Raw genomic sequence first — 13,528 nt, forward strand, 5'->3', positions numbered from 1 at the left:
TTTATGGGTGTCTAAGTTCTGACATTTTGCCTAGTGATTCCTCTTGCTATTTATGGTATGTCCATCCATTGTAGTGAGCAGACCCTTTTAATGCTGTCGTAGTTGCTCCCTCTAGAAAATTCCCCACTCCTGAAGGTGAACCAACAGAGGATAAAGTAGATTAGAAATTGTGTGTTCGGGAGTTCCTGTTGTGGCTCAGCGGGTTGTGAACCTGACTAATAGCCGTGAGGATGTGGGTTTGATCCCTGGCCCCACTCAGGGATGTTGCTGTGACCTGTGGTGTAGGCCAGCAGCTGTAGCATATGCCTCAGGTGCAGCCCTAAAAAGCAAGAAAAAAAAATTGTGTTTGAGTTCGTAAGCTTCAAGTCCTTCTAAGTGCTGCTTCAAAGCCTTAGAGGTGCACCAATACTCTCATTGCAAACCTCAGAAACAGCAGATTCTCTCCCCCTTTGTCTGTTCAAGACCCAATCCTGGATCCCCTTCCCTCTATCAGCCTCAGCTGCTATGGACAAGGATTAGTTTATTGAAGTGTGTGGGCGGGGAATTGGGGGTTGAGGTGGAGGCTGTCAGCCTAACTCCAGAGGAAAATGCTGTTTGCCTATCATTAGTGGACTCAGCCCTTCTCTACAGGGGCTGGGAGGGGTTGCAGAGAAAAGGGAAGGGCGTGCCTGTCAAGGTAGGGAGCCAACTGCTACTGGTGTGATGGGAATTTTCTTATCTTGCTCCTGTCCGGAGGCAGCCCTACTGAAATCCTTAATACCATTCACATGCTAGTTCATGTTTATGAGAGTCATATAAAGCATCATGCGAAAGACTGGGCCTGTTTCCAGTCTTTTTAGGGCCGCACTTGTGGCACACAGAGGTTCCCAGGCTAGGAATCAAATCGGAGCTACAGCTGCCCGCCTACGCCACAGCTACGGCAACGAGGGATCCAAGCAGAGTCTGAGACCTGCATCACAGCTCATGGCAATGCCGGATCCTTAACCCACTGAGCAGGGCCAGGGATCGAACCTGCATCCTCATGGATGCTCTGTTTCCAGTCTTAATTCAGGGTGAATTCCAGGGTGACTTCAGGTAATTTTTCGCAGCCCCACTTTTTCCCTTTGTTGTATGTAACCAGACTTCCATGAGAAAATAATCAAGGTGGAGGGTCCCTGAAGAAGTCTCTGATTAGGCTTTCTGCATATACAAGAACACAACCATTTTATATGTGTGAATCTGCCTTCATTAAACACATTTGAATTGATCAGCACCTGTTCTTGATTTATTAAGATGTTTATCATTTTTTTTAGATGTCTGCAAGGACAGACTTGGAAACACAGAGTACCCTTTAGCTCTGTGTGTAAACCTATATGCCTGTAGAATATCACACACACAGTTGAGTTAAATATGATGTAAAAATGATCAGTAAATTAAGTATTATTAATTACTATTCTCTCGAGAGACTGTATCCAGAGGTGGTAAACTGCAGTCATGAAAGTCATTTGTTTTTCCTTTTTATGCTGTCCTTACGTAACGTCTTCCTGTTTCTTGGCATTCTTTCCTTTCTATTTGACTAAGCTTTGAGAATGGAGTAAATTAAGGCCCAGAACGTTTATAATATATGCATTAAAATTGACCCACAAAAGTCTAGCATCCCAACATTAATTGATTAAATAGGATCATGTATGTAAAGGTTTTTTCCTAGAGCATTCCATAGAGAGTACGTTCCCTCACATAATGGCCTAAAGAATTGTCTGATGTTCCCTATTTAGTATAAATCGAAATGCAAATAGGGAATTCCTGTTGTGGCTCAGGGATAAAGAACTCCATTAACCATGAGGACACGGGTTCGATCCCTGACCTTGCTCAGTGGGTTGGGGATCCAGTGTTGCCCTGAGCTGTAGTGTAGGTCACAGATGCAGCTCCAATTTGACTCCTAACCTGGGAACCTCCATATGCCACGAGGACAGCCCTAAAAAAAAAAAGGCAAAAATCTCCAACTTCCTTTTAACATTTTAAGTAAGGCAATTGTAAAAGATGTAGTTTTAAAAATCAGCGGCTTAGTCACACCCCAAGTATTTTTTTTCAGTTTCTTTAATTTATATTGAATTTTACCTAAGCTCATAAAGTTGACATTGGATCATGTTTCCAAAATTAGCCATAGCACATCTCATCGTTGTCCTTCCCTCAAAGAAGCAAAAAGTTCCGTCACTATTGATTTTGGTCACAAGTGGACTGCTTCCTTGTGAACTTCTCTTTGGAAAATTTACAGTAATGAAGATAACTAATCTTCCTTTTCAGAGAGAGTCAGGTTAGCAGAAAATATTTCTCTTGGCAGCTTCTCCTTCAGTTTAAAGTTTCCTTTCTTAGGCCTAAGAATGTGGAGTAAAAAAGCAAACTCCAAACAACAACAGAAGTTTTCAGTTTGCTTCTAGAAGTGACACTAGAATTCAGATCACAGAAGTAATGTTTTATTGCAGACACAGTAAGTAACAGGGGATTTGAGCAGCTCTTCTGTATTAGGGTGTTTAGAAGAAAGAAAATTCCCACCCCTCCTTGCCCCTAGTGAAAGTATCTTCATTGTTTTCATTGGCAATCAGAGTAATACATGCTCAGTGTAATGAATTTAAACAGTACATGTGGAGTGGAATGTGAAGATTCCCATAATTGGTGTTGTCACTCTAAATGTATGTGTAGTGTCAACATAAGTGGATGGTACTTGGCATGCTCTTCTATAATGTGTTTTTTTCACTGAAGATTTTGCAGGCTTTTTGCTGCATCAGTGTCTGTGGGTCTGTCTGCAGGATTCTTTTTAAATGACTCTTATCATGTGGATGAATCAGGATTGATTTACATAGTCCCTTCTTAATGGACGTTACATCATTTCCCATTCTCTAATGCTCTAAACTTGCATCTGTTCAGTATGCTAGCCACCAAACCACTTGCAGCAATTTAACTTAACTCCTATTAAATAATGTTTAAAAATCAGTTCCTCAGTCACACTAACCATATTTCAAGTGTTCCGCAGCTCTACGTGAGGAGCACAGTTGTAGAACTTTTCCATCATTGCGTAAAGTTGTATTGAACACTGCTGTTTTTATTTTTGTTTTTTCCTTTCTGGCCTCGCCTGCTGCATGTTGAAGTTCCCTGGCCAGGTATTGAACTATGCCACAGCAGTGACCTGAGCCACAGCAGTGACAGTGCCAGATCCTTTAACCACTAGGCCACCAAGGAACTCCAATGCTATGGTATTTTAAAACGTGTTAAAATAGGAGTGATAAAGACTAAGGTAAAAATGTAAATAGTTTCTGAAGTGGTCTTCCCCTGTCTAACCTTTGGGACACGGTTCTGAGTGATGCTCTTGGACTAGGTGGTCATCTCTAAAGGTTCTTCCAGGAGTTCCCATCGTGGCACAGTGGTTAACAAATCCAACTAGGAACCATGAGGTTGCGGGTTCGGTCCCTGCCCTTGCTCAGTGGGTTAAGGATCTGGTGTTGCCGTGAGCTGTGGTCTAAGTGGCAGATGTGGATCGGATCCCACGTTGCTGTGGCTCTCGCATAGGCGGTTGGCTACAGCTCCAATTGGACCCTTAGCCTAGGAACCTCCATATGCCAAGGGAGCGGCCCCAGAAAAGGTAAAAAGACTAGATAAATAAATAAATAAAATTAAAAAAAAAAAAAGGTTCTTCCAGTCCTGAAAGTGAACTGTTATCACATTTTAAGTAGCTAGTTTTTCTATTTTGATATCTTTTTACTAGACTGTTTGAATTTGGTTTTTTTACTTATATATGTATTTAGTAGGCATTTAGTAAGTGCAAACTATAAGCCAGGCAGGTGCCAGGAGATTAAACAAGTCAGGGTTCCTGTCCTTGAATGGAACAGGCCAGTAAATCATAAAGGCAGACCCGAGGACGGCTCTCGTGAACATGCCCTCATCTTTGGATAGTTGCTACACTCTGTTTTGGATGTAATGATTACTGATTTCTCTCATAGGTATACTCCATGGTATTTTCTTTTCTTTTGGAAGATATATGATCAAAACCATGGATTTAAAAATGTACAGCCATTGTCATTTGTCACATTAAGCATCTCTTTATGTTAAACATTTACCGTTCTGTTTTTAAAGGCTCTATATAGGACAGAAACAAAGTACAAATAATTTGGAAGCTCCCATTGTTTGAGAGGGGGAAGCAAAAATGTGTGTTTATTCATATTTTCATTTAAGAAATATTTTAGAAATACCTCTTATGGGGAAAAAGCACTTACTTAATTCCAAAATAAACTTCTCACAAAGGCTTTTAGTTAGGAAATTCTGAAGAACATTCAAGATAATACTATTCAGAGAAAATTTAGAAGTGAAGGACTTGATCGTGTGTTTTTTGTTTTCTCTCTTTCAGGGCAAGTTAAAGTATTCAGAGCTCTTTATACATTTGAACCCAGAACTGTAAGTATTCTTTCTAGTTTTTCAGTTTAAAAGTGGCATCAGATCTGAAGGTGATTTCATTCAGATACCTCTGCTAGCCTAAATGGTCTGCCTTGTCTTTGGTAGCCATAAATAATTCACAGGAATGGTTGTTTGGCCACTTCCCACTGCCGTCTATAGCTGTGAAAGCTGAGCCCCTTGATTGATCTGCTGACCTTCCCATCTTGGTGTCATATAGTCCTTCTCTGCTGCTTCTTCCCCACACAATGATACCACCTGCTTTGTTTATTTTTTAATTTATTTGTTTATTTATGTATTTATTAGACTTTTGTGTCTTTTTAGGGCCGCACCCACAGCATATGGAAGTTCCCAGGCTAGGGGTCTAATCAGAGCTGTAGCCACCGGCCAATGTCACAGCCACAGCAACACTAGATCTGGGCCGTGTCTGCGACCTACACCACAGCTCATGGCAACGCCGGATCCTTAACCCACTGAGCAAGGCCAGGGATCGAACCCACAACCTCATGGTTCCTAGTCTGATTCATTTCCGCTGCGCCGTGACGGGAATTCCCTTAACCTGTTATTTTTAATCTCCATGGTCTCAAGGATCCTAGGCTGCAGAGCAGTGCTGCTAATTCAACCTGTGTGTACTGGATGGTCAGTATGGACTGCTTCATACCCTGCTGCCCTTATACTCTGCCCCTTTCCATCTCCCCTCAATTCAGATGTTAAAGGGGAGGCATCTGGCTGAGCAGGTACCCTCTAGGTCCCGTGGGCCTTCCTGACTGGTTAAGTGCCCATGCTGTTCCATTTGTTCAATATTTTGAATATCATCCCAGAACTAGGTTAGTCTTACATTCTTTTTCTGAAAGAGAATTTCTGTTGGACAAGCTCAGTGTGGTCTTTTCCCCCTGAGACCAGTAGCCACCTTCTCTAGTGGGCTAGGTATCCCTCAGTACATCCTAAAATCACCTGGCCTCGTTAAAGTCATTGAGCAAGGCAATTTGGAAGGGCTGAGCTGGACTCTGAGACTATTGCTGATGTGCATAGTACTCTGGGTCCAGTTTTTAGCTGTACTGCCCTCAGAAGATAGGGACAGCAGTGCCCAACTCCAGTCTTGGTGATCCGCTGAAAAGGTAGGACACTGGAAAGCTCATCACTCCTGATTCCTCCTGCCAACTCACATTTCCTCTTGACACTGCTCAGCCCTGTTTGGTTCTTATTTCCTACCCAACTGTGAATGTAATAAAGGGTCATATAGAGGCCTCGCAGGACTGGATAGACAGTGTAAAGTTGCACTGATGGAGAGAGAACAGTGCTGGAGATAGGATGATCTCTCAGGGAAACCCATGAGACCTTCCACTATCATGTAAGGTGTGCTGGGCTCCTCTAGGTTTACAGCACTGTTTGTAGAGGAAGGAGCCCAAAAGCTGATGTAGGAGCCCAGCCCTACCACTGACAGCTCTATGGTTTGGAGCAAGTTCTTCAACCTCTCTGAGCCTGGTTATGAAATGGAGATTATACCCAGGACCCAGCCCCGCTTAATAGGTTGTTGTGAGGATCAAATGAGGTTAAGTATAAGGTGCTGCAGTTGGTTTTGTCATGTTGCCTTATGTGGGGCTGGGATTGGGGGAAACAACCGGGATATTTTCCAAGGTCCTGGTCATGATACCGTGGTGACTAGTAATGGCTGTACCTGATGCCCATGTGTGAGAGAAAACATAGGTGCTGAAGGGCAGGGACCTCAGAATCTGATTGTCCTCATCCAAGTTCAGACTGGACCGTGTATCTGCTCTATGGCCTTGATAAGGTCTCTCATCTATAATGTGGTGATAAGAATAGCACCCACCTCTCAGTGCTGGCCGTGAGGATTACATGAGTTAACATTTGTAGGTGTCTAGACCTGTGCCTGCACGTAATAATACTATTCAGTGTTAAATAAATCATCTATGGAGAATTCAATATGTTTTGTTTTTTCTTTTTATTAATTCTTGGGGCTCCAGGTTGACAAATCTGAAAAATTTCAAAAAGATATCACAGTCTTAACAAAATTTTTCATAAAATATCTTTGCACAAACCAACAGCATTAATGCCTTGAGAATGAGATGTTACCAAGAATATATGGAACAGGAATGAGGCTGTACATTACTGAGTTTGTACTCATCCCTATAATATCCCAGTGGCCAAGAATGTACTTGTTCTGATAGCTTGAGATTCTTTAAGGAGAGAGGAAAAGAGGAATGTGGTTAAAAACCAAAGAACAAACTTAGAAATAGAAAAGTGCTTGCTTGATTGTGTCACTCTTTTCCCACTTCTGTTCCATGAATATGATGCCAGGGATTTAAAGCCAGATCCTCATTGAACAATTTACATTAAATGCCCTGCAAGTGGTTTCTTGATGGAAAGTGCGAATACTGGAGGTAAAAATCTACCAAGTTTTAAAGTCATGAAATTGCCTTGCTGTCTACACCGCTTTAGCAGTTTGAGGGATTGGGTAGACTGCCTCCTCAGCTAAGTTAGGAAAAACTGCCCCTAGTTTCTTTGGAAGGAGATATTTTACAGGGAATAGTATTGTCTGTCTGGGAGCTATTGATTAAAAAGAAAATAAGCCATCCACTCTCTTTTCTCAGGATGAAAAAATAGGGACACTTTTTTTTTTTTTTAACCTGACTGAAATCGACTGCCTGTTGTTGCTGCCTCAGTTGAAAAACAGATCTGATCTAATAGATGGCTGAGGCAGACACTACTATTGAACAGCAACCTTTAATTTAAAATCCAAAATGGCCCTGAGAAGTTTTGAAATGACTGTAAGTTTGTGCCATTTTCCAAATCATGCACTTTACCAGACCATGAAGGACAAGAATTATTTAAAAGACCATAAGAATTTTAACTGTTCTTGGTCTTACTGTTTTTTTAAAAATTGACATAAAAGTCATATAACATAAAATTAACCTTTTTAAAAAAATTTTTTTTGGTCTTTTGTTTTTTTAGGGCCAAACCTGAGGCATATAGAGGTTCCCAGGCTGTGGGTTGAATTGGAGCTATAGATGCTGGCCTACACCTCAGCCACAGCAATGCGGGATCTGAGCTGCATCTGCAACCTACACCACAGCTCATGGCAACGCCGCATCCTCAACCCACTGAGTGAGGCCAGGGATCGAACCCGCAACCTCATAGATGCCGGTCGGGTTCGTTAATCACTGAGCAATGAAGGGAATTCCCAAAATTAACCTTTTTAAAGTGAACAACTCAGTGGCATTGAGTACATTCACAATGTTGTGCGGCCATCACCTCCCTCTAGTTCCAGAACATTTTCATTACCCACCAAGGAAGACCCTGGATCCATGAAACACGCTGCATTCTTCCAGGCTTTATTCCTTTTTTAATGAGGAAGACTAGGATCTGTGTGTATATTCTTTGTTGATTTGTTGTCCTTTCTCTAAATGTGCTTTTTTTTTGTTTGTTTGAAGGGTGAGTGATCTTATTAAATGTGGAAATTTAGATAAACTTGACTTTTGTAATTTTAGAAGGAGGCCACAACTGTAAGTGGAAATAACTCCTTCCCTTCAGTGTAAACACTGACTGAGGAGGAGTCATTGTCGGACATCAGTGGGCAAGGTTAGCTTTTTCTTCCAAGGAGCGGCACAGAACAACAGTGGTCCAAGATGGCTTTAAGACCAGAAAGACCTCTTCAAGACGTTGAATGCTTTCAAAACTCCAAGAAACTCAGTCATAGCTCCAAAATGCTAAATGTCTACATATATTCTATTTTCTGTACTTCCTTACGTCTTACTTCATTCTCCTCCCATTCCTTACTGCTGTCTAAAGGAGGGATAATCAGATGGTGTTCCAGTTGCCAGTGAAGGCCAACCTTGTAGGGATGGCCACTGTATCCAGCTGTGGTGGTGAGTCCTGTCTGGACTCTCTGAGAAGTGAGCCAGTTTGCAGCAGGGAAATGCTGAAGTAAATAGTTTTGTTTCGCTAATTGATTTCTGTATCTATCACATATTGGTAATAATAGTGATTATAGATCATCAGAACATTTTAGAGAAAAGTGAGAGAAAATCTTAGAAGACTTTACATTTTTTTTCCTTCTAAATGCCTATTTCCAATAATATTAAAATGTATGTCGTTTTTTGGTTTCATTCATGATCATCTGCTAATGTTTATATTTGAATGCATATTGCATCTAAATATTTATGAATGTGGTCGCTTAAAGCATAATATAGCTGATATAGTCTTTGTTTATATTGGGGGGAAATAGTTGTAATAATAATATAGATCATCTTTGAAACTAAATAAATTACTGGTACACAGTCACGTTTACTTCCCTAGTGTGCAACTCAGGAGATAAACAAAAGGAAAATGAATGAATGAAATAACTTGTTTCACTAACATAATTTCATTTGTATGGTACTGGCACAGTAACTAGAATCAGAAAATCAATGTTTGTTTTTGTTTTTTTTGTCTTTTTGCCTTTTCTAGGGCCACTCCCGTGGCATATGGAGGTTCCCAGGCTAGGGGTCGAATTGGAGCCGTAGCCGCCGGCCTATGTCAGAGCCACAGCAACGCGGGATCCGAGCCGTGTCTGTGACCTACACCACAGCTCACAGCAACACTGGATCCTTAACCCACTGAGCAAGGCCAGGGATCGAACCCACAACCTCATGGTTCCTAGTCAGATTCGCTAACCACTGCGCCACGACGGGAACTCCTCAAAGCCTTTTAAAAAATTTTTTTTAATCAAAATTATGAAAGTAATATATGCTTATGTTAGAAAATTGGAAAATGTTCTATACATATATCATGCATAATTATGATTTTATCCGATGTGAAATTTTGTGCCCTACATTTTTCACTCAACATGACAGTATAAACATTTCCCAATATCTGAAGCTCGCTCTCAATAGACATAATCTTATATTTATAGATAAAGTTATGCTGATAGGTATTATCTACTGATGGGAAAAAGAAGATGTTTAAAGAAAGTTATTGGCTTTATTCAGAGTTTGTAGGACATTTGGCTGGTCCACAAGCACATATTGTCTGTACAGTCAATTAACCCCTTAGAGCTGCTTATGGCTAGACTAAGTTACTGCTTCATATCTTTCAACACTTTAGCTTTATCAGTGTTTGAATTATGTATTAACTATTCTCATGTATGAAATATTCATTCTCTGAACATTAAGTGAGAGGATAATGGCTTTCTCAAAATAAGTGGATAGCAGATGTTGATAGGAAAGTGTTTAAGTATTGAAGCCTGATCATTTAGGAGAGAGCCAAGCTTTTAGCTATTTTTTTCATGGTTTTAATTCTAGATATTTATCCCTTTGTGAAAAATGTATATCACCTTTTGACATTTTTATAAGGAAGTTTTATTACTATTCTCTTCTGATATAAAAATGCCTTGCTTTCGTCATGAAAGGATATAAGATGTGTGTAAGTGTCTGTGTAATTCTTACTGGTTATATTAATTTTTTGAAGTTTATCATGTGAAAAATCACCTTTCTATACATGTATTAGCTTGTCAGTAGTGTTTTGTTATATGGTTTAGTACATACTTAAGCATATAAAATTACACTGTGTATAAGGAAATTTTAGGACTTGGAATTTGTATAATTATCATTGTATTCTAATTCATGAAAAATCAACTGTAGTAAAACTTAATTTTGTTTTTAGCCAGATGAATTGTACTTTGAAGAAGGTGATATCATCTACATTACTGACATGGTAAGCCCAGATAATATTTTGTAATACTATGTATGAACTAAAGATGCATAAGACTATTTTGTATAGCTGTAATATTGTACAGTATTTACATGTGTATCTGTATAGAAATACATACCCCTAAGTCTATTCATTTAGCACAGCTTGTCATAGCATAAGACTGGAAGTAGCCCTTATGTCCATCAAGAGGAAAACAGTTGAATAAACTTTGCTATTATCTACAAACAGAATATTATACAGCTATAATAAGGAATGAGGAATATCTATATATGTTATTATGGAGTAATTTAAGTGGAAAAAAAAGTTGAAAAAATCTGGATAGTATGCCTTTACTTATCTAAGAAATGGTGAGAAGATATACATATATTTATTTTTCTCAGTTTAAAATGAAAAGGAGCAATAAAATTTTAAAAAGTAGTTTCTTCTATATGGGGGAAGGGAAATAGGGTAGAGGAATGTAGATGGACTATACACTTTAAAAAAATATATACACCTTGTTTTGGAGATCTGACTGTGGAGTCTGCAGACTTTTGCATAATTGTAAAATTAAATTAAATGGTAAAAAGCAATCCCTGAAAATTAGAAGCAGCATGAATCAGATGAACTTAATTGTACCCCAGAGGTATTTGGCATAGCACATATAGAGGAACTATTCCAAGTGACTTTAAAACTCAGCATTTCAACTGAGCATATCTGATAAAATATTATGAAAAGCAAAAAGAACTGCCACTCCCAAATTATAAACTGTTTTCAATCAGGAGGTTGTTGAAGTGTTGATACTGTTATTCTGATATTGCTGCATATGTGCAGTGGTTTAGAGCAAATGAGTTGTTAGGTCAGAGTTGGAGAAAAAAAACAAGATTTCCAGCCTGCAAGAAAGCATATACAGATAGATGTAAGATCGACGAGGTTAGGTAGCTCTGCATTTGAATTGGAAGTGTGTTGTATTTTATCTAAAATAAAATAAACAAAAATATTTTCTGCTCTGTTCTTTGAAGAGGCCAAAAAACAAGCAAATAAAAAACCCTCAAAAACAAACAAAAAAGACCAATCCAATAATAAATATATTATTTCCCATTAAAAGGAACAAAGTTCCTTTGAGAAATGTCTGGTACCAGGTCAGGGGCAGCAAAGGAACAAGATAATCCCAGGACATCTTGTTACTAGAAAGCAAGACTACTAGGGTCAGGCCGGAAAGACACAAGAACTATGTTGAAGAGGCTGCTGCTACTCAGATAGGACAATTTTGGCAATTAGGGCAATAATCCGAAGGGTTGAGACACACCTACTGTGTTTAAATTCATGAAAAAAATAATTCATGAGCTCCAATGATTCTTAAAAACAAAAACATCCCTGGTCAGCCTGAGAGAATGCTAGGGTACCAAAGGTTTATTCTGACAACTGTTAAGGAAAGAATCAGCATTTATTCTGCCTTTTGTCTATGAACTTATTTCTGGGTAACCTGAACGCTGATGAAGGGAAGTTTTACTTTAAACAAATATCCTAGATATTCAAATCAAGAAGGGATGATGAAAAGTCACCATTTTGCACCCCTTAAGAAAAAATGGATCCCGGTAGTGCTCATCAGTGGTTACTAATGTTACAAAAAGAGAGAGCACCAGACATTCTGTTTCTCCTGATGGAAGAATCAGTGCTACAGATGGAACCTTCTTGCTAAAAAAATTGAATCTGAGTCTAATTAAGCCTCTAGAAGTAATGTCAATTTATAGGCAATACAGGGGCACAAAGGAACAGTTTTTTTTTTTTTTTTTGTCTTTTTGCCATTTCTTGGGCCGCTCCCACGGCATATGGAGGTTCCCAGGCTAGGGGTCTAATTGGAGCTGTAGCCATCGGCCTACGCCAGAGCCACAGCAACTCGGGATCTGAGCCGCGTCTGCAACCTACACCACAGCTCACGGCAACGCTGGATCATTAACTTGTTAACCCACTGAGCAAGGGCAGGGACCGAACCCGCAACCTCATGGTTCCTAGTCGGATTCGTTAACCACTGTGCCACGCCGGGAACTCCTGGAACAGTTTTTGATAACAAGGATACAATGGGCAAAATCCAGACTGTTTGAAACTCTTTAAAACAAACTAGTTTATTTGACAAGTATATTGAAAGGAATGAAAAAAAAAAAAAATGAAAGGGGAACCTATAGGCTAAAAGAGATTGAAGAGGCAAACAAATCCATCATATTGTAAGGCCCTTATGAGACATACTGGAAAATTTGATATTATAGCTCTTTGGTAGTATTAAGGAATTAGTATTGAAAAAATTTAAGCTGTGATAATGGTATTATTATTATTATGTCTTTGAAAAAGACCTCACCTTTCAGAGATTCATATTGAAATATTTATAGATAAAATAATATGAAGTCTAGAATTTATTTCAAAGTAATCTGGACAGGGAAGTTGTAGGTAAGGATATATAATAAATAATGTTGGCCGTGAGTAAATAATTCATGCAGTTGGGAAATGGGCATGAGTAGGTTCCTTATACTATCTTTCTGCTTTGGTATGGGCTTGAATTTTTCTATAATAAAAAGTTAGCAAACAACAGAGGTTAAATAAACACATATATATATATATTTTTTTTTTTTTTTTGAGACTAAGAGAAGTTAGACTCTGGACAAAATAAATCCTGTAGATGATCAAACTAAATATAATTTTTTTTCCTTCTCTTTCATATTATCTCCATTTGATTTGTTTGACTGTTGAGGCTCTCCAGCAAAGTTTATTCAATTTGTTACAGGCAGATGTGTGTATATTTAGACTTTAGTGATAAAGGGAATCAGTAACTAGGGAGTGAGGAAGCTTGATCAATGTGACCAGGGGCAGTGGGCACTTAGTAGAGCAGTAACTCTGTATTTGAGTTGGAAGTGTGTTGTATTTTACCTAAAAAAAAAAACAAAACAAAAATATTTTCTGTTCTGCCCTGTGAAAATGGAAAAAAAAAAAAAAGCCACATGGTTTTCAAAGTGATGGCATGTGACCAGAACATCACTATTTAGGTGCCACGTAATAATCTAACTCTTCTTTCACCAGAGTGATACCAATTGGTGGAAAGGCACTTCCAAAGGCAGGACTGGACTGATCCCAAGCAACTACGGTAAGCCTGGCTGCAGTGGCATTACTTGGGGTGTACTTTGTGTACTTTCATTTGTCTGATTCCTGAGGCCTTTCTGCTTCCTGCTGTGGCAGAGAAATCATTGGAGTCATTGCCAGGCTGGGACATTTTCTACTCTGAATCTGCCCTTAATAAAGTGGTCGTGGACACTGGAGGTACTTGAGCTTGACTTAAGAAAATTCATTGTAACATTCTTGAAAGAACCCAACGTTTCCAAGGAAATGCTCATGGTTTTATTTCCTTCAACTCTTAGAACATTTTTCTTCT

At 39.2% G+C, this 13,528-nt stretch overlaps 1 protein-coding gene across 1 annotated transcript in view; it reads left to right on the forward strand.

The window, feature by feature from the left end:
- Window positions 1–13,528, forward strand: part of OSTF1 (osteoclast stimulating factor 1) — a 53,568-nt gene that overhangs the window by 21,806 nt on the left and 18,234 nt on the right. Inside the window, exons 2-4 of the mRNA XM_047767783.1 lie at window positions 4,379–4,425; window positions 10,084–10,134; window positions 13,180–13,243. Of these exons, the coding sequence (XP_047623739.1) occupies window positions 4,379–4,425; window positions 10,084–10,134; window positions 13,180–13,243 (162 nt within the window). The remainder of the gene's footprint in view (window positions 1–4,378; window positions 4,426–10,083; window positions 10,135–13,179; window positions 13,244–13,528) is intronic.

Source organism: Phacochoerus africanus, chromosome 2 (assembly GCF_016906955.1).
Source record: "Phacochoerus africanus isolate WHEZ1 chromosome 2, ROS_Pafr_v1, whole genome shotgun sequence".
NCBI lineage: Eukaryota > Metazoa > Chordata > Mammalia > Artiodactyla > Suidae > Phacochoerus > Phacochoerus africanus.